Genomic DNA, 22,657 nt, shown 5'->3' on the forward strand with positions numbered 1-22,657 from the left:
ATAAATTTACATCATGTTTACAATGACACGTTACTTAGTAAGATTCAATAAAGCTGCTCCAGTTCAAGTTGAAATACTCACACCTTGGGTGAATTGCTCCTGTCCTCTTGATGTGGTCTCTACTGATGCAAACTAATTCTTCACAGCTGCCAGTGTAAGCAATACCATTCAAAACAAGGTTATCCTTTTTTAATTCATTCTGGCTTTCAGAGTATTCTTCATACCAGCTTGTATTGCCGTTATTATCATACCACCATGGGAATTTATAATAATACTCATAATAATTTATATATTCCCAATCTATCCCACGTCTGCTTCTTGCCAGTGGTACGTCTCCTGTAGTGGATGTGTCTGAGAACGTATTCATCTTCTGTGGCATACTCATTATATTCTCTCCAGACGTGGTCTCTGTATAGGTGTCCCAACCAACTGTGCTGATTATGCCATACTGTAGTTTATAGTATATGTCAGAACAACCTATTAAATAGAAAAAAGGATACACAGAATAACCATGCATATTAATTCTAATGTTCAATGTTTTGTCAGTAAAAGTTACTGATATATTTAACATTTTGAGGACATGGTTTACAGTCTAATATCTCACATAATGAACTAAAAGAAGAATATTGGCTTATACAGTGATGAAAGATGATACAGTCTACAGTAACATCTAAAGAGTTGATTGCCATATTTCTAATTTTGCTTTTATACTAATACTGTAATACACAAGAAGGTTTACGGTATGATTTATTTAGCTCTCATTATTTGCACATTGATAGTTTGTAAGTTTGTCAATGATGGGAACTGCACAGCACTACTATAATATTAAATATCTAACACCTCAATTTAACAGATGATTTAGGGATCTGCCTTTCTGGTAAGTTACAAAGACCAAATAAAATAGCCTGCACTCAAATATTTTCTAGATACCTTATAGCTAACTGCAATTCCACAAAGTTCCTACTCTAAAATAACCTGTATTTTACATTTAACATACAAATCAATAGTTTTATCTATAGATGAATCACATAAAATGGTAGCAAGGCAAAACATAATCATGATAATACAACGGGTAAGTACAGAAATCTGCTAAATAGCTATGTCCACAGTAACTGATGAATAGAGAGTAAGTATTTTGAAAATGAGAATACTGTAGTATATATCAAGTTCCATAGGTATGTAAATCATGTTCATTATATAATACAAGACCTTCGACATCCATCATAAGTCCAGAGCTATGCCAAACTGTCAAGAACTGATCAAGAAACTTTATTAATGACTGAATATTTATGGTAACTGTTGTTCCTACTACATTACAAGAGGTCATCCTTTCTGCTGGAGATGACGTTTTCTTTCAAATATGTTACCTTTTCTCTTTCTTTCATACATTACGATAATTGAAAACAAACACTTTCTACATGACTGCTAACTCCCTCTAGAGCAAACACTCTCTCTTTCGTCCATACAACTTTTATCAGGAAGTGAGTAAAGATTTATACAAGGATTATTTCAAATATAAAAGCAACAAAATATTAAAAGCGATGAAGTAATATACACAGCACTTCTGAAATAAATAACTCTGGATTAAAACAGGTTTATCAAACATCTTGGAAGACATCTGGTAACTGAAAATGACACTGAAAAGAAAATAATCCTCACTTTGTCCACAAGAACTTGTAAACATAAAATAGTCACTTTCCTTTTTATTTTTAAAAGCATATTCTTGTAACTCTCTTGTTCATTGTTTTATATCAAATATTTCAGTTGTACTTTAACCATAACACTCTGCCTGGTCTACTTCCATTGGAAGGTGTAAGAGAATGTAAACACCAAATAGTATTCCTTTTCAACATCAGCTTCTATTACATATGGCTTTACAGTTTCTTCATTTTAAGTCGTCTTCCAAAATTAGTTGCTAAGTTTACTGAAGAGATTGGAAATATTGTATAGAACTCTAATGGTTTATGATGAAAGTAAATTAACCAATTTCAGCTTCTAAAATTGTAAGTCCATACATTCATTATTTTCCATTCATTAAACTGACACACAATGCTAATAATTCATGACTGCTGTCTTACCATACTTAAAAAAAGCTTTGTTGAGTAATTACTTACAATATGGGTCAAAGTGATCAACTTCCACCCAACTGCCCTCTGAACACACTTGCGCTTTGCAGTTATTCTGGTACATTGGATAGCCGTGATGATACCAGTCGCCATTGTAAAAGCAACCTAGAAAAATGGATATATGTACTGCCAACACTACTTTTGATGTTAGTAACAACAACTATAAATAATTATAATAAAAGCTGAGACTCTAATATGTATGAGTCAACCATTCCAACTCATGCATACCAAGCATATTTATTAATTTAGGAAAAGCTGGTTGTTGATGTTATAAAGACAGCCATAAAGAGTTTGAAGAATGGAAAGACATCTGGAGATCATGGAATTACAAGTCAAATAATGTGGTACACTGCAGAAAGTGTGCATGAGTGATCAATCAAAATGTACAGGGTACTTGTGGATGTGGGAAAGGATCAGGAGGACTGGGGAGAATACTAATTATTTTACCTTTCAACTAAGGTGTGTGTTGAAGAGAAGATCAATAATTATAAAGTCATGATATTACTTAGAATAGTATAAAACGGAATGTGCACAGTACATTTTCTGATTGGAAATGCGACACAGATGAATGAAGGATTGATAGGTGAAGTACAGTGGGGGTTTAGGCTGAGAAGGGGGATTTTAGATGGCAAGTTTATTAAGAGACAATTATACAAAGACTTTCCAAGTACAGTAACTGGAAAAAGCAGTACATCTCTCAATTGGAACTTTAGGACAGAATTAAGAAGATATGACACTCTTCCGTTTTGCATAACTCATATTTATCACTCTCACTTGCCTTGATTTAATCATTCTGAGCTAAAAGTGCTCCTTCCTTTCACCTTCAATGAGTACACTAGTATATAGTGCTTCAAAATATACAAGTAGCATACTCTGTTCATTATGCAGAGACTGGTAGTGAGTGATCCATTATTTAAGTCTTTTCTTATTTTAAGAATATATGTACATAACCACAATTATAATGCATACAATAAAACTTATCTGCATATACAATGATAAATTTACATCACATTTACAATGACACATTACTTAGTAAGATTCAATAAAGCTGCTCCAGTTCAAGTTGAAATACTCACACCTTGGGTGAATTGCTCCTGTTCTGTTGATGTGGTCTCTGCCGATGCAAACTAATTCTTCACAGCTGCCAGTGTAAGCAATACCATTCAAAACAAGGTTATCCTTTTTTAATTCATTCTGGCTTTCAGAGTATTCTTCATACCATCTTGTATTGTCATTATTATCGTACCACCATGGGAATTTATAATAATATATATATTCCCAATCTATCCCACGTCTGCTTCTTGCCAGTGGTATGCCTCCTGCAGTGGATGTGTCTGAGAATGTATTCACCTTCTGTGGCGTACTCATTAGACTCTCTCCAGACGTGGTCTCTGTATAGGTGTCCCAACCAACTGTGCTGATTATGCCATACTGTAGTTTATAGTATATGTCAGAACAACCTAGTAAATAGAAAAAAGGACACAGAATAACCATGCATATTAATGTTAATCTTCAATGTTTTGACAGTAAAAGTTACTGATATATTTAACATTTTTAGGACATGGTTTACAGTCTAATATCTCACATAATGAACTAAAATAAGAATATTGGCTTATACACTGATGGAAGAAGATACAGTCTACAGTAACATCCAAAGTGTTGATGGCCATATTTCTAATTTTGTTATGCTGATACTGTAATAAAGATAAGTATACCTTAGTTTTTCCAGACCACTGAGCTGATTAACGGCTCTCCTAGGGCTGGCCCGAAGGATTAGACTTATTTTACGTGGCTAAGAACCAATTGCTTACTTAGCAACGGGACCTACAGCTTATTGTGGAATCCGAACCACATTATAGTGAGAAATGAATTTCTATCACCAGAAATAAATTCCTCTAACTCTTCATCAGCTGGCCGGGGGAATGGAACTCCAGCCCATCGAGTGACAGTCTGAAGCTAAACCGACTCAGCCAACAAAGGGCTTATGATACCCAACAAGGTTTACTGTATACGAATTCTCTGGCTTTAACCTGAAATTTACTTAGCTCTCATGATTTGCACATTGATAGTTTGTAAGTTTGTCGAAGATGGGAACTGGACAGCACCACCATAATATTAAATATCTAGCACCTCAACTTAACAGATGCTCTAGGGATCTCCCTTTCTAGTAGTTACAAAGACCCTATAAAATAGCCTGCACTCAAATATTTTCTAGATACCTTACAGCTAACTGCAATTCCACAAAGTTCCTACTCTAAAATAACCTGTATTTTATGCTTAACATACAAATCAATAGATTTATCCACAGATGAATCACATCTAAAATGGTAGCAAAGCAAAACATCATCATGATAATACAGCTGTAGGTACTGAAGTCTGCTAAATAGCTATGTCCACAGTAACTGATGAATACAGTGTGAGGTATTTTGAAAATGGGAATTCTGTAGTATATATCAAGTTCCATAGGTATGTAAATCATGTGCATTATATAATACAAGACCTTGGACATCCATCAAAAGTCCAGAGCTATGTGAAACTGTCAAGAACTGATAAAAAAACTCTACTTTGGTAACTTCTGTTAATGCTACATTACAAGAAGTCATCCTTTCTACTGGAGATGACATTTTCTTTCAAATATGTTACCTTTTCCTTTTCTTCCATAAGTTACAATATTTCAAAAGAAAAATTTTCTACATGACTGCTGACTCCTTCTAGAGCAAACTCACTCTCTCTCTCTCTCTCTCTCTCGTCCATACAACTTTTATCAGGAAGTGAGTAAAGATTTATACAAGGATTATTTCAAATATAAAAGTAACAAATAAATAACTCTGGATTAAAACAGGTTTATCAAACATTTTGGAAGACCTCCGGTAACTGAAAATGACAAAGAAAAGAACATAATTCTCACTTTGTCTAAAAGAACTTGTAAACATAAAATACCTGTAGTCACTTTCCTTTTGCTTTCAAAAGCATATTCTTGCAACTCTCTTGTTCATTGTTTTATAACACTCTGCCTGGTCTACTTCCACTGCAAGGTGTAAGAGTTCCTAAACACCAAATAGTATTCTTTTTCAACATCAGCTTCTATTACATATGGCTTTACGGTTTCTTCCTTTTAAGTCTAGACTTCCAAAATAGTTGCTAAACTTACTGGAGAGATTGGAAATATTGTATAGAATTCTAATGGTTTATGATGAAACTAAATTAATCAATTTCAGCTTCTAAAATTGTAAGTCCATACATTCATTATTTTCCACTCATTGAAATGACAAACAATGTTAATAATTCATGACTGCTGTCTTACCTCATTTAGAAAAAAGTTTTGTTGAGTAATTACTTACAATATGGGTCAAAGTGATCAACTTCCACCCAACTACCCTCTGAACACACTTGTGCTTTGCAGTTATTCAGGTACATTGGATAGCCATGATGATACCAGTCGCCATTGTAAAAGCAGCCTAGAAAAATGAATATATATATTGCCAACACTACTTTTGATGCTAGTAACAACAACTATAAATAATTATAATAAAAGCTGAGAATCTAATTTTTATGTGTCAACCACTTCCAAATCAGACATACCATGCATATTTGCTAATTTAGGAAAAGCTGGTTGTTGATGGTATAAGGACAGCCATAAAGAGTTTGAAGAGTGGAAAGACATCTGGAGACCAAGGAATTACAAGTCAAATAATGTGGTACACTACGTAAAGTGTGCATGAGTGATCAATCAAAGTGTACAGGGTACTTCTGGATGAGGGAAAGGATCAGGAGTGGGTGAGAATACTAATTATTTTACCTTTCAACTAAGGTAAAGGCCAAAGAGAAGATTATTAGTTATAAAGTCATTATATTACTTAGAGTAGTATAAAAAGGAATGTGCATGGTACAGTTTCTGATTGAAAATGTGACACAGAAGAATGAAGGATTGAAAGGTGAAGTACAGTGGGGGTTGAGGCTAAGAAGGGGGATTTTAGATCGCAAGTTTATTAAGAGACAATTAAATAAAGGCTTTCCAAGTACAGTAACTGGAAAAAGCAGTACATGTCTCAATTGGACCTTGAGAACAGGATTAAGAGGATATAACACTCTTCTGTTTTGCATCACACTCATGTGTATCACTCTCACTTGCCTTGATTTAATCATTCTGAACTAAAAGTGCTCCTTCGTTTGACCTTAGATGAATACACTTCTGTGCAGTGCTTCAAAATATACAAGTAGCCTACTCTATTCATTATGCAGACACTGGTAGTGAGTGATCCATTATTTAAGACTTTTCTTATTTTAAGAATATATGTACAAACCTACATACACAGTATAATGCATAAAATAAAACTTATCTGCATATACAATGATAAATTTATTTCATGTTTACAATGACACATTACTTAGTAAGATTCAATAAAGCTACTCCAGTTCAAGTTGAAATACTCACACCTTGGGTGAATTGCTCCTGTCCTCTTGATGTGGTCTCTACCGATGCAAACTAATTCTTCACAGCTGCCAGTGTAAGCAATACCATTCAAAACAAGGTTATCCTTTTTTAATTCATTCTGGCTTTCAGCGTATTCTTCATACCAACTTGTATTGCCGTTATTATCGTACCACCATGGGAATTTATAATAATACGCATAATAATATATATATTCCCAATATATCCCACGTCTGCTTCTTGCCAGTGGTATGCCTCCTGTAGTGGATGTGTCTGAGAATGTATTCATCTTCTGTGGCATAGTCATTATACTCTCTCCAGACGAGGTTTCTGTATAGGTATCCCAACCAACTGTGCTGCTTATGCCGTACTGTAGTTTATAGTATATGTCAGAACAACCTATTAAATAGAAAAAGATACACAGGATAACCATGCATATTAATGCTAATGTTCAATGTTTTGTTAGTAAAAATTACTGATATATTTAACATTTTGAGGACATGGTTTACAGTCTAATATCTCACATAATGAACAAAAAGAGGAATATTGGCTTATACAGTGATAAAAGAAGATACAGTCTACAGTAACATACAAAGTGTTGATAGCCATATTTCTAATTTCGATTTTATGCTGATACTGTAATACCCAACAAGGTTTACGATATGCACATTCTCTGGCTTTAACCTGAAATTTATTTAGCTCTCATTATTTGCACATTGATAGTTTGTAAGCTTGTCGAAGATGGGAACTGTACAGCACTACTATAGTATTAAATATCTAGCACCTCAGCTTAACAGATGCTCTGGGGATCTGCCCTCATGGTAAGTTACAAAGACCATATAAAATAGCCGGCACTCAAATATTTTCTAGATACCTGACAGCTAACTGCAATTTCACAAAGTTCCTACCTAAAATAACCTGTATTTTACATTTAACATACAAATCAACAGATTTATCTATATATGAATAACATCTAAAATGGTAGCAAAGCAAAACATAATCATGATAATACAGCTGTAAGTACTGAAATCTGCTAAATAGCTATGTCCACAGTAACTGATGAATAGAGAGTAAGGTATTTTAAAAATGGGAATACTATAGTATATATCAAGTTCCATAGGTATGCAAATCATGTGCATTATATAATACAAGACCTTAGACATCCATCACAAGTCCAGAGCTATGTGAAACTGTTAAGAACTGATCAAGAAACTTTATTAATGACTGAATATTTATGGTAACTGTTGTTCCTACTACATTACAAGAGGTCATCCTTTCTGCTGGAGATGACATTTTCTTTCAAATATGTTACCTTTTCCCTTTCTTTCATACATTACGATGATTGAAAACAAACACTTTCTACATGACTGCTAACTCCCTCTAGAGCAAACACTCTCTCTTTCGTCCATACAACTTTTATCAGGAAGTGAGTAAAGATTTATACAAGGATTATTTCAAATATAAAAGCAACAAATATTAAAAGCGATGAAGTAATATACACCGCACTTCAGAAATAAATAACTCTGGATTAAAACAGGTTTATCAAACATCTTGGAAGACATCCGGTAACTGAAAATGACACTGAAAAGAGAACAATTCTCACTTTGTCCACAAGAACTTGTAAACATAAAATAGTCACTTTCCTTTTTAGTTTCAAAAGCATATTCTTGCAACTCTCTTGTTCATCATTTTATATCAAATATTTCAGTTGTACTTTAACCATAACACTGTCTGGTCTACTTCCATTGCAAGGTGTAAGAGTACGTAAACACCAAATAGTATTCCTTTTCAACATCAGCTTCTATTAACACATGGCTTTACAGTTTCTTCCTTTTAAGTCGTCTTCCAAAATTAGTTGCTAAACTTACTGGAGATATTGGAAATATTGTATAGAACTGTAATGGTTTATGATGAAAGTAAATTAATCAATTTCAGCTTCTAAAATTGTAAGTCCATACATTTATTATTTTCCATTCATTAAAATTACACAAAATGATAATAATTCATGACTGCTGTCTTACCATATTTAGAAAAAAGTTTTGTTGAGTAATTACTTACAATATGGGTCAAAGTGATCAACTTCCACCCAACTGCCCTCTGAACACACTTGTGCTTTGCAGTTATTCTGGTACATTGGATAGCCGTGATGATACCAGTCACCATTGTAAAAACAGCCTAGAAAAATGGATATATATATTGCCAACACTACTTTTGATGTTAGTAATAACAACTATAAATAATTATAATAAAAGCTGAGAATCTAATATGTATGTGTCAACCACTTCCAACTCAGACATACCATGCATATTCCCTAATTTAGGAAAAGCTGGTTGTTGATGGTATAAGGACAGCCATAAAGAGTTTGAAGAGTGGAAGGACATTTGGAGATCATGGAATTACAAGTCAAATGATGTGGTACACTGCAGAAAGTGTGCACGAGTGATCAATCGAAGTGTACCGGGTACTTCTGGATGTGCAAAAGGATCAGGGGTGGCGAGAACACTAATTATTGTACCTTTCCTTAAAGGTAAAGGTCGAAGAAAAGATTAATAATTATAAAGTCATTATCTTACTTAGAATAGTATGTAAGGGAATGTGCATGGTAAAGTTTCTGAGTGGAAATGTGACACAGATGAATAAAGGATTGATAGGTGGAGTACAGTGGGGGTTTAGGCTAAGAAGGGGGGTTTTAGGTGGCAAGTTTATTAAGAGACAATTAAATAAAGACTTTCCAAGTACATTAACTGGAAAAAGCAGTACATCTCTCAATTGGAGCTTTAGAACAGAATTAAGAAGATATGACACACTGTTTTGCATAACACTCATATGTATCACTCTCACTTGTCTTGATTTAATCATTCCGAGCTAAAAGTGCTCCTTCCTTTGACCTTAGATGAATAAAGTAATCCCCCCATATTTGCATTCTCATGATTCGTGGACTCACCCATTCACGGGTTTTTCTGTGGAACCTACCTAAAATTTATTTGCGGGAAAACTCACATATTCGCTGGTTTTTCTGTGGAACATATCTATAAAAATATTCGCAAGGAACCTGCCTATTTGCGGATGCAGATTTTTTGTCTGTTTCGTATAGGAATATTCTGTATTTTCATATTATTTATTGTATAATAACATTAAGTTAATAATAATACTATAGTATATATAATAGTAATAGAAATTATTAAATAATAATATTATTTAATACTACATTGAGTACCTGTAATAATAATAAATAATAAATGTAAATCATACGGGTAGTAACAGGTGATGAATGTTGATTACAGTATACTGTAGATGATGATGATGCTGAATTAGCTGTGCAGTATGATAAATGATAGGAGGCGCTGTCATGTTAAGGTATTTGAACATGGCAACGAGGGTGGTATGGTAGGCCTGCTTGAGTATTTTACCTTGTTCATGCTAAATGCAGGCGACCGCAATTAATGTCATGCTGTAATGGGCTGCTACTTCTCCATGACTTTTGCCCTCTCTTAACATAATCATGTCTACTTTCTTCTCATCAGTCATTATTTGTAGGCTATTTGCCAGAGGCCTTAGAAGAAGCAGAGCATTCAGAGGACATCTCAATGCACGATTTCAAAAATTATTCTTAGTCCATAGTACTGTACACGCAAAACACACAGACGAGAAATAGCAATGAAACGAGTATATTGGGTCATTTGCCGATAATTTGCTGCTATGGTGTACGCATAGTACTACTGTATTGCGCGTACATATACTAACATTGATATTCTGCGCATACAGTATAGTAATGTACATCTTATTAAATGTTTTGTTGTAGGATGATTTTTAAATATTACATACAAAAAGTGTTTTAGGATGATACGTAGTACTACAGGTAGTACATAGAGCATATCTAAAATACGTAAGACAACAGGAATAGCAGGGTACGTATCTTTATGTCTGTGGTACGTAGCATTTTCATGTACATACTAAGTATATATTCATGACTACTGTAAGTACATTTTGTATGATGAAAAAAGATTTACTAATTTTCCAATATTACAGTACTGTAATATATTAATGTAAACACAGCAAAATTTCATCAATAACATATATTTGTTTTTCTTAAAAGTGCTCCACCCAAGCCACCTCTCCACAAATATAAAGAACTTGAGATGCTGGACGCTGTGTACCCAGGACCAATGATACTCGACACACTATTGGCTGTCATCTGCAAAGCAGCCAATCCAGAAGCGCCATTCATTTTCCTTGGCGCTCATTGGCTGTTCAATTGGCATTGATTGGCTGAACATTCACGACCAACTTGCGAATATGGAATTCTGGGAGACTGCATCCATGGCATCCTTCTCAGTTCATGTGTAGTTCGCAGCATCTTCTTACCGTGTGAAATCGCGCATCTTTGTGTTTGGTTTCTTAATCTTTGTGCATCAGTGGTATTCGGGCCTACAATGCCTCCTAAAAAATGCCCTGCTCCTTCCAAGACTTCTGGCAAAGAGTCTAAAAGAAAGAAGACTGTCATGAAACTCGAGGAGAAGGTGAAAGTTCTTGACGTGTTAAAGGAGGGCAAAAGTTTTGCCGTGGTTGGCCGCCATTTTAATGTTAATGAGAGCACAGTGCGATATATAAAGAAGAAAGAGGCAGAGATACGAAAGTCTGTGAGTATGAGCTACTTCGGTAGTGCAAAGACAGTTGTGACAGTGCAGGATAAAACAATCATGAAGATGGAATCTGCTCTGGCATTCTGGATAAAGGACTGCCGGAAGAAGAACGTGCCCCTTGACTCTAACATCATTCGCAAGAAAGCATGACATCTCTACCAGCAGTTATCAACTGCTACGGAAGGTGATGACACAGTAGTATAGGCAGAGGAAGGCGTTGAAGAAGGGGAATTAGAATTCTTAGGCTTTGATGAACCAGTGCCTACACAAGCAGCAGAAGAAGAGAGGAAGAACCCCAAGCAGGACCATCATCAGCGCCTCAAGGTTTCCAGGACAGCAAGGGGTGGTTCCTCCGATTTCAAAAGCAATTCCACCTAAAGTCTGTTACTTTGCATGGGGAATCGGCTTCTGCAGACACTGAAGCAGCCACGAAATATCTGGAGACCTTCAAGAAAATCATTGAGGAGAAGGGTTACCATCCAGAACAGGTGTTCATACCTCATGAAGGAAGAAGCTAAAGCCTCAGGATTCAAGGCCTAGAGGGATAGGGTTACCTTCATCATGTGTGGGAATGCAGCTGGTTTCATGCTTAAACCAGGCCTCATTTACAAGGCTGCAAGCCCCAGGGCCCTCAAGAATACGAACAAGGCATTGCTTCCTGTGTTCTGGATGCATAACCCTAAGGCCTGGATCACCAAATTCCTTACAGAGCACTGGTTCCATCAGAGCTTCATCCCTCAAGTTAGGGAATACCTGAATGACATGGGAATGGAGTTCAAGGTGTTGCTGATTATGGATAATGCTGGTGGCCACCTTCTCAATCTTTATTACAAGGGAGTCCAGCTTGAGTTCCCCCCTCCCAACACCACCTCTCTCCTCCAGCCTATGGACCAAGGCGTGATCAGTGCCTTCAAGGCACTCTGTACGGGAACTCCCTCCAGCACCTTGTGAATGCAATGGACAATGACAGTGAACTGATGCTAAAAGACTACTGGCGTAAATTCACGATTGCCACGTCTGACCATCATCAACTGATCACTGAATGACAAAGAGAAGGAGACCCTGAACGAGTGCTGGAACAAGTTGTGGCTGGAGTGTGTTCATGATTACAGGGGCTTCTCTCATGAAGAAATTCAACATTTGGCCATTAATAAGGCTGTCCAGTTGGCAGAATTCAAGGTGGAGAAGGCTTCGAGGACATCACCGAGGATGAAATCGGCACCCTCATTGATGCCCACTCTGACCCCCTGACGGACCAGGATTGGAAGACCTTAAATCTGCCAGTGAGGAAGAAGATACGCCAGGTTCAGGGGAGGAGCAGGAGGAAGAAGAGGGCGGCCTGACTTTGGAACGTCTGTCCCACGTTAAGAGAATGATCAAGGATACATGAGTATGTTTCAACACAGGATCCTTACATGGAATGCTCCTTAAAGTTTTCAAACATCCCTGATTTAGCATTGGAGCCCTATAATCAAGCCCTCACCACCATGAAGAAGCAGCGACAGCAGCTGCCTATCACCATGTTCATCAAACGGATGAAGAAGGGCCCTCCAAAACCTCCCAAATCACCCCAAGTAGTGTCTCTCAAATCGCCTGAAGAAGTGCCTCCCCAATCGCCTGAAGTAGTGCCTCCCCAATCGCCTGAAGTGGTGCCTCCCAAATCAACTGAAGAAGTGCCTCCCAAAGGTGAAGAGGCACCCACAGATGAGTTGTAACTCCTCTGCTTTGCTATGCAGTCGTATCTTCATCGTCACTAATTGGACTGCACAGCTAATTCATCATAATCATCTTTAATCAACATTCATCACTGGTGTGTACCCGTATGATTTACGTATGTAGTAATCTTAATATGTATGTAGTATTAAATTTTTTTTAAAAGTGCATACATTTTAAAAAAATGTTTTCTCTCTCTCTCTCTCTCTCGTGAATTACATATAAGTACCAATGGTTCCCCCTCTAAATCAAACGGGACAGCTTGTAACTGTATGAAAGAAAATGTGCGTGGCTGAATACATAGGGGGGGACTGGATTATTTTCACGCACAGCTGTAAGCCATACAGTACATACATATATTTGTAATGATAAAATGTTTAAGATGGCTTCGAAATTATATTAATGATATCATTTCAAAGATTAATACAATAATAAGGTAATAGTTTAATGTATATCTGAAATAGGCTGGTGTTTTTAAGCATACTTTGGTGTTTGACCTTTCATGATAAACAGTTATAAGCGTTTTTAGAGGGGGGTTCTAAGTATCCACAGATTTTAGTTATTCGTGGGGGGTCTGGAACGCATCCCCCGCGAATAAGGGAGGTTTACTTTACACTACTATACAGTGATTCAAAATATATAAGTAGCATACTCTGTTCATTATGCAGACTGGTAGTAAGTGATCCATTATTCAAGACTTTTCTTATTTTAAGAATATATGTACCTATGTACATATACAATGCATAAAATAAAATTTATCTGCATATACAATGATAAGTTTACATCACGTTTACAATGACACGTTACTTAATAAGATTCAATAAAGCTACTCCAGTTCAAGTTGAAATACTCACACCTTGGGTGAATTGCTCCTGTTCTGTTGATGTGGTCTCTACCGATGCAAACTAATTCTTCACAGCTGCCAGTGTAAGCAATACCATTCAAAACAAGGTTATTCTTTTTTAATTCATTCTGGTTTTCAGAGTATTCTTCATACCAGCTTGTATTGCCGTTATTATCGTACCACCATGGGAATTTATAATAATACACATAATAATATATATATTCCCAATCTATCCCACGTCTGCTTCTTGCCAGTGGTATGCCTCCTGTAGTGGGTGTGTCTGAGAACGTATTCATCTCCTGTGGCGTAGTCATTATACTCTCTCCAGACGTGGTCTCTGTAGAGGTGTCCCAACCAACTGTGCTGATTGTGCTGTACTGTAGTTTATAGTATATGTCTGAACAACCTATTAAGTAGAAAAAAGGATACATAGAATAACCTTGCATATTAATGCTAATGTTCAATGTTTTGTCAGTAAAGGTTACTGATATATTTAACATTTTGAGGACATGGTTTACAGTCTAATGTCTCACATAATGAACTAAAAGAAGAATATTGGCTTATAAAGTGATGAATAAAGATACAGTCTACAATAACATCCAAAGTGTTAATAGCCATATTTCTAATTTTTATACCGATACTGTAATAACCCTAAAAGGTTTGTTGTATTCATATTCTCTGGCTTTAACCTGAAATTTATTAGGTGTCATCATTTGCACATTGATAGTTTGTAAATTTGTCAACAATTGGAACTGGACACCACCACTATAATATTAAATATCTAGCACCTCAACTTAACAGAGGTTCTAGGGATCTGCCTTTCTGGTAAGTTACAAAGACCATATAAAATAGCCTGCACTCAACTTTTTCTACATACCTTACAGCTAACTGCAATTCCACAACGTTCCTACTCTAAAATACTAAAATAAGCTGTATTTTACATTTAACATACAAACCAACAGATTTATCTATAGATGAATCACATCTAAATTGGTAGCAAAGCAAAACATAATCATGATAATACAGCTGGTAAGTACAGAAGTCTACTAAATAGCTATGTCCACAGTAACTGATGAATAGACATTGACGTATTTTGAAAATGGGAATACTGTAATATATATCAAGTTCCATAGGTATGTGTATCATATGCATTATATAATACAAGACCTTAGACATCCATCATAAGTCCAGAGCTATGTGAAACTGTCAAGAACTGATCAAGAAACTTTATTAATGGCTGACTATGTATAGTAACTACTGTTCCTGCTACATTGCAGGAAGTCATTCTTTATACTGGAGATGACATTTTCTTTCAAATATGTTACCTTCTACCCTTTCTTCCATGTTACGATAATTGAAAAGAAACACTTTCTACATGACCGATACCTCTCTCTAGAGCAAACTCTCTCTCTCTCATCCATACAACTTTTATCTGGAGGTGAGTAAGGGATTTATGCAAGGATTATTTCAAATATAAAAGTAACAAATATTAAAAGCGATAAATTAACATACACAGCACTTCTGAAATAAATAACTTTGGATTAAAACAGGGTTATCAAACATTTTGGAAGACCTCTGGTAACTGAAAATGACACTGAAAAGAGCATAATTCTCACTTTATCTACAAGAACTTGTAAACATAAAAAAAGGATTTTGACAAAGGAAAAATCTATTTCTGGGGAGAGACCTGTGTCACCCGGTGAAATAACCTTTCAGCACTTATTTCTAGGTAAAGCTATTGCTAAATATACCAGAGAAAAGCTAAAAAGTTAAGCCGGAGTTACTATTACCTCGGTGCGAGCTCCATGAAATGGAGTCGTGTATGAGAAAGGGTGAGATTGTCACAATCACAGGCCTCCCGCCCTGTAAACATTCCCAATGTCAAAAGTCCCACCGAGTGAGGTGCTGTTACAAACCCCGCACCACTCGTGGACTGTAAACAAGCTGGCGTCACCCACATTCCACATTAGCACCCCATCCTGGAATGGTATTTTACCAGGGGGGGGGGGGGAAAGAAGGAATCATGGGAGGGTCACCGGGTGACACAGGTCTCTCCCCAGAAATAGATTTTTCCTTTGTCAAAATCCTTTTTCTGGGTTTTCCGACCTGTGTCACCCGGTGAAATAATAACAGAGAAATCAAAATACCATCCTGAAACAAAAGGAGACTTGTAGAGGAAAGTAATAAAACTAAATTTCCACAAGAGTTTTAATTATCCCAGTAGCAAGATGTGGTATTAAGATATAATAATGATATAATAAATATACTTAAATTTAATACAATATTAGTGAGTACATAAAAGTGAAAATTAGGTACTAAACATTATACTTAAAACTAAGGTGGGGAAACTATGTCCCACAAGATAATACATGTAACATTTAAATTAAACAAATAGACAGGACAAAACTATGACATGGTCAGGAGATAGGCTGTGAAGCATGCCTGACCTGGAGATGACCGAAGGGAATAAATGAGGCAGGTAGAGAGGGAGGAGAGTGACTGAGTACTAAGAAGAATTAAACTGGGGGAACGATGTTCCCTGCCGCCACTGTAGTGAATTTCAGAGCTTCTAGTGATTTCAGGTAGTGGCGTTTAAAAACTACGGGAGACTTCCACCCCGTGTATTTTGAAAGATCCTCGACATTCATATAATGGAAATAGTTAGTGGAGGTGGCCACTGCTCTAATGTCATGTACTTTTGGGACTGAATCTGGGTTTGCATGTTTAATGAAATACAGGATCTGTTGCCTAATGGCTTTCAAAGAGATAGTTCCTCCCCTTCCCTTACAAACAGAGGCCCGGAAGTTATGTGTGAGGTCCTGTCTAAATAGGCTTTCAAGGTAAAGACTGGGCATAAAGACAGGTCCTGTGGGAGGGGATGACCTTCCAAGGAGACCACCTATCTCGAGGATCTTCATTTTTAGCTAGGAACTTAGGGTGAGGAGCTAGCAACACTTCACCTGATGGAAGGAAATCAATATGATTGGGTTCTCTAGACAGGGCAGACAGTTCAGAAATTCTAGCACCTGAAGCTAAACTAATAAAAATAAGGTCTTCCTCAATAAGTTAGTGAAAGAGCAATTATGATTATCTATTTCTGAGGCTAACTTAAGAATATCATTTAAGAACCAGGAAACCGAATGTGGGCGGGTTACTGGCCTTAAACGAGCACAGGCTTTAGGGATAGACGAAAAATAAGAGTCTGTTAAGTTAATCTTAAACCCGTGTAAAAATATCTTTTTCAAAGCTGATTTTGCTGTAGTAATGGTACTTGAGGCCAGACCTTTCTCAAACAATGACCTAAAAAATGAAATAGCTAAATTAGTGGTCATTACAGTAGCTTCAGATTCTTTTAAGAAGAGTGCTAATTTCTTAACTGCTGAGTCATATTGTCTAAGAGTGGATTCCCTTTTATCTGATTCTAGGAACAAAGTGTTAATAGGATCAATATTAGCATCCTTCTGAGCTGCAAACTTCATGAAATCCACAAAGCCAGGGCATTCTGAATTCTTGAGGAAGCTGACACAGTCTGAGTTTGTACTATTTGCGTCAGTTTCGGGTTGGGAATTTGCAAACACCGAAGCTTCAGCTCTAGAAGAAGTGGAAACCAGTTGCTCTTCGGCCAGTTTGGAGCTACTAGGGTTATCTGACCCTTGAATGTCCTGAGCTTGTGAAGGACTTTCAGTAACAGGTTTACTGGAGGAAAGAGGTAGATCCTTTTCCACTTGTTCCAATCTATGGACATTGCATTTGTGGAGTGAGCTAGAGGGTCCAGGTTGGGAGCAACATAACAAGGTAGTTTGTGGTTGCATTCTGTTGCAAAGAGATCTACTTCGAGACCCAGAACTTGATTGCAAATCCATTTGAATGAAGTTTTGTCCAGGGACCATTCCGACTTCAGCGGAGTTGTCCTGGATAGGGAGTCTGCAATGACATTCCGGACCCTTGCAAGGTGGGTAGCAGACAGATGCCACTGGTGTTTGTTTGCTAGAGAGAATATTGCTATCATAACCTGGTTGATCCGACTCGACTTGGAACCCCCTGTTTAAACAGTGTACTACTACTGCGCTGTCCAGGACCAATCTTATATGAATCAGATTGTTCGGACGCAGTTTCTTCAGGGTTAGAAAGATTGCCATAGCTTCCAGGACATTGATATGAAACTGGCGGAACATGGTAGACCAAGTCCCCTGTACCTTCTTGTGTTGGGAGTATCCTCCCCACCCGCTTAGGGAAGCGTCGGTGTGAATCACTAGTGATGGCGGAGGAAACTGAAGAGGCACTGACTTCGATAAGCTCTTGACAGTCGTCCAAGGCCGGAATCTCTTTTTCAAAATCGGCGGAATCAGAGATATTTTGTCTCTGAACCTGACATTGGCTCGACTCCGCCATACCCTGTTTATGTCTTTCAGTTTGGATTTCAAAAGAAGATCCGTCACTGAAGCTAACTGAAGAGAACCTAAGACTCTTTCTTGGGTACGACGGGAAGCTTTCTTGTTCTTGAGGAACTGTCTGGTTGCTTTTGCTATTTCTCTCCGTTTGGCCGGCGGAAGAGATAGTCTGTGTGCACACAGGTCCCATTGGATTCCTAACCATTGAAAGCGACTCTCCGGCACTAGGCGGGATTTCTCCTTGTTTATCTGAAAGCCCAGTGATTCCAGAAAGCCGATTACTATGGCTGTTGCTTTCCGGCATTCGTTGACGCTGGATGCCCAAACAATCCAATCGTCTAGGTATGCGGCTAGCATGATCCCCTGAGACTGGAGTTGCTGAACTACCGTATCTGCCAGTTTGGTGAAGATTCTGGGAGCTATATTGAGACCAAATGGCATGACCCTGAATGAGTATGCCTGATTTCCTAGTCTGAACCCCAGATAAGGAGAGAACCTTCTCGCAATCGGGACGTGATAATAGGCGTCTGAAAGATCTATAGAGGTGGTTACGGCTCCACGGGGCAGTAGGGTCCGAACCTGCGAGATTGTAAGCATTCGAAACTTGTCGCATTGAATGTAGGAATTTAGACAGGACAAGTCTAGAATTACTCTTCGCTGACTGGAACCTTTCTTTGGAACACTGAACAGTCTGCCTTGAAATTTCAGATGTCTCGCTTTCTTTATTGCCCTCTTTAATAATAGATCTTTCACAAAGTCCTTCAGAGCCTTGGAGGGTAATTGATGGAACCTGACTTGGGGGGGGAGGACTTCTGTTCCAACTCCACCCCCGTCCCTTGGAGACTATGCTCTGAGCCCAGGGACTGAAGCTCCACTGGTCCCGAAAATGGTATAACCTCCCGCCTACCTGAGATATCTCACTGGGCGGGAGAGGGTCTGCCTCCTCTGGAGCCTCTGCCTCCCCTTTCTCTGGAGGAGGAGCGGGATGTTCCTCTACCTCGGAAGTACCCCCTAGCTCTTGTTCCCTTTGCATTTTGGATGGACCGAAATGCACCCTGGCTTTCATGAGAAGCACTGTAAGCTGGGGAGGAGACGTATGATGGGGCAGCGAGAGGTTGATGGGCTGGTTGGACCAGCACATACTGAGGTTGAGGTTGAGGCTGTGAGGTTGAAGGATGACCAGGGACAGGGACCTGGACAGCCTGCAAGACAGTCTGAGTCGGGAGCCGTTTAAACTTTTTGAACTTTTTCCCTGGCTTGGGATGAGTTCCGGCGGGCTCAGACTGCTTCCTCTTAGAGGATAAACCCCATCGGGAGCGGAGACTCTGGTTGGCCCTAGTTGCCTCGGCTAGGACCGCATCAACCTCTTCCTGGGGGAAGAGGTTAGCTCCCCAGATGGAGCTTTTTATGAGCCTGTTAGGCTCATGACGGATGGAGGCTGCCGAAAAGATGTGTTTCCGGCAGTTCAACCGGACCTTGACGAAGTCATACAGGTCCTGTTGAAAACTCCCTAAGACAGATTTCGTCAGTACCTGGAATAGCGCATCTTCGCTATATACTACTGACGTTGCCTCTGCCAAAGTCAGAGAGTTTAAGGACCTACTGAGTCTGTCCTTAGACTCAGCTTCAGCCTTCAGGAGCGACTCCGGGATCCTAGGGAGTTGCTCGCTGAAGAGGTTAGAAGCGCAGCCAGGGTCCAGCCGAGTAACCGTGAAGGTATCCGGAGCTCCTACCCAATACTGAGAATCTCCGGGTAAGACAAGAGAGGTGGGATCTGTCTCCCGGAGATGAGGAAGGGGCTTACCCTCTACACAAGCCTGGTTGGTGAGGGAGGCCACTTTAGAGGTGCAAGGGGTGGGGAGAACTTCTCCCAGAGAGAACATTGTAAAGGCACCTTTTGCCGGAGTGAGTTTGGTGTTCTCCGCCTGCCACTCCGACAAAGTCCGTAGTAGGGCCGACTGGGCCTGGTCCCTCGGGAAGATGACAGTTTCCTTGGGGACCTTATCGGACCGAACCCATGCCTCCTCAGTAAGCCTGGCATAACCTGCGTAAGGTGATTTCAGGTTAGGAGGGAAGAATTCCAATTCCTCCAGCCTACGAGTGCCTAGGCCCTCGATAGTGAGGGTACCCTCATGCTGGGGAGCAAAGAGGGTCAGGCTCCAGGGGTTTCCTTTATCAAAAGGAGGTAGGCTGCAGGTGTCCAGGATGGAGAAGGGTTTGTTGGCCGCTCCGCCACTCATGAACCCGGAGATTAAAGTCCTTTGAGACTTAACCTCTTCCGACAACGAGAGCACGGAAGCGTTAGATGAAGACAGCTGACTTGAGAGTTGCGACAGCTTGTCGTCAACCCTTTTGTCAAACTGCTTCATAAGAAGCTCTGCAAACGCTCCAGCATCAAAGGAAGGAGGGGTGGGAACCTCCTTACTTTGTTTAGCTCGTGCTCCCTTCCCAGAAGTAGAGGCCTTGCTCGTAGACGGCACGGGGCTAGGGGGCCGTGACGTCTTCGAGGGAACCCCGGAGTGGACTTTCTGGGACTTTAAGGTCTTTTTCTTTACAGCTTTAACCTTAGGGACGGTAGACCTTGCACCGTCCATAAGGCAAGAGGATTTCACAAATCCTCGGAAGGAAGAAGCAGTGGAAGAAGGAGAACTAAAAAGAAGATCACCTGCCTCACTTACCCCCTTACCTGCCTGCAATTCCAGGTCCACATTCATAGGCTCGAGGTCGAGATTAAGGGCCATAACATCCTCGGCGACAACTCCGCATGCAGTGACTTCTTCCTGGGAGGGCTGCGTCATTTCCCGGATCCCAGCGATCAAGGGGCGGGTCCGCAACTGAAGCTGAGATCCAGGCGCCGGGGAAGAGAACGTTGCAGACGTCCTTAGATAAGATGTAGGGCTTTCCTGCCCCGACGTTCCTCCCGAAGCCGCTGACCCAGGTCTTGAGGGTCGACAACGAAGAGTCCCGAGACCTGCGGTCAATCTGGAAGGGGGAGAAAGTCAGGTGACTGAGCCTCCTAAAGGGAGAATATGTTATAATTATCCATAAGAGACAAAACTGAAGGTGAACGTGAATCGGAAGTGGAAAACTAACTTACCGACTCATCCAGAACCTGTTCGTAGAGGGCGTAGCACACCTCACAACCATCAGGGTGCCAGACGACCAGGTCCCCCACGTGGACAGCACACCCGGAGTGGGACCTGCACACTTCATGCCCGCTGGCTTGATGTAGCACAGCGGTGCACCCCTGCTCCTGACAACGCACCATCTGTAAGTTGACCGGTATATGAGTATGCTGATAGGGCTGCCAGAGTGGAATGCCGGAGCAGTGTCTTAGCATAATAGTTATCCAAGTAGGTCCCACCGGAGCTGACCGGGAGTATAAGGGGCCTACTGGAACATGCAAGATCAACTACCTAGAGGGACCACCGGAGTTAATCCGGAGCGACGGGAAGGTCCCAAAAGGCCAGTTAATCTACAAGGTAATAAATAAATAAATAAATAAATAAATAAATAATATATATATATATATATATATATATATATATATATATATATATATATATATATATATATATATATATATATATAAACAATATCCAGATAGATCCCGCCGGAGTGAACCGGGAGGTTAAGGGGCCTACTGGAACATGCAAGATAACCTAAAGGGACCGCCGGAGTTAATCCGGAGAGACGGAAAGGTCCCAAAAGGGTAGTATATAAACATAAAATTATATATATATATAAAATGAATAAATATATATGCATCTAGGGAAAGGTCAACTATAAAAGTGGATATTTCTGCTTGGAGCCGGGGGAGTCCTGTACTCCAATATGGTGACGGCGGAGGAGGTGTAGTGAGCACCGTCCGACCAAACACCATACCCACCGGAGTGGAAGGCAACAAGAACGTCCGACTACCTAGCAGAGAAAACACAAAGATAGCTAGTCGGCGGAGAGTAGATACTGGGAACTATAGGTGTTCTAAGTGAATAGAACGAATGTAAATGTCATAGCGTGTGAACAACGGAAGACAGTCAGGTGGGAAACTCTAACTGGCAACATGAACACAAATTCTCTCCCCCCGAGATATTGTTCTGAGAACGACACTCGGTTGGGAAAAAAGCGCGTACTGACACTAGGAGGGGGATGGTATAGGCCATGAGCGAGGGATCCAAGGTAGCGACCAGGGGGTGGGTAAGCACTCTCCGGGCGCCATGAGAACCATCCTTCTCCCTACGATCGGACGAACATGTACGAACAATACTGAGAGAAGAGAGGACAGGGAACTCTCAAGGCCAAAAGCAAAGAAAGGAATTGGGAACAGGGGTGTGGGAGCACCCCCGGTCCCCAACTGAGGTCTTGATGGGTGTGACCGGGTAAGGTCGGGACCCGTTAGCGAGAGAACAGACCAATCAATGCAGAGGAAGGGGATATAAAGCTATGGCGAAAGGAACAGGATAAACTCTCGGGCCTTGGTAAGTTAACATAATATATGAAAGCGAACC

At 39.5% G+C, this 22,657-nt stretch overlaps 1 protein-coding gene across 1 annotated transcript in view; it reads right to left on the reverse strand.

The window, feature by feature from the left end:
- The window catches only part of LOC136841778 (uncharacterized), a 100,720-nt gene that overhangs the window by 24,957 nt on the left and 53,106 nt on the right, over positions 1–22,657 (reverse strand). Inside the window, exons 16-22 of the mRNA XM_067109064.1 lie at positions 13,769–14,164; positions 8,617–8,733; positions 6,562–6,957; positions 5,468–5,584; positions 3,203–3,586; positions 2,115–2,231; positions 82–477 (exon numbers count right to left, since the gene is read on the reverse strand). Of these exons, the coding sequence (XP_066965165.1) occupies positions 82–477; positions 2,115–2,231; positions 3,203–3,586; positions 5,468–5,584; positions 6,562–6,957; positions 8,617–8,733; positions 13,769–14,164 (1,923 nt within the window). The remainder of the gene's footprint in view (positions 1–81; positions 478–2,114; positions 2,232–3,202; positions 3,587–5,467; positions 5,585–6,561; positions 6,958–8,616; positions 8,734–13,768; positions 14,165–22,657) is intronic.

Source organism: Macrobrachium rosenbergii, chromosome 9 (assembly GCF_040412425.1).
Source record: "Macrobrachium rosenbergii isolate ZJJX-2024 chromosome 9, ASM4041242v1, whole genome shotgun sequence".
In the NCBI taxonomy this organism is placed as follows: Eukaryota; Metazoa; Arthropoda; class Malacostraca; order Decapoda; family Palaemonidae; genus Macrobrachium; species Macrobrachium rosenbergii.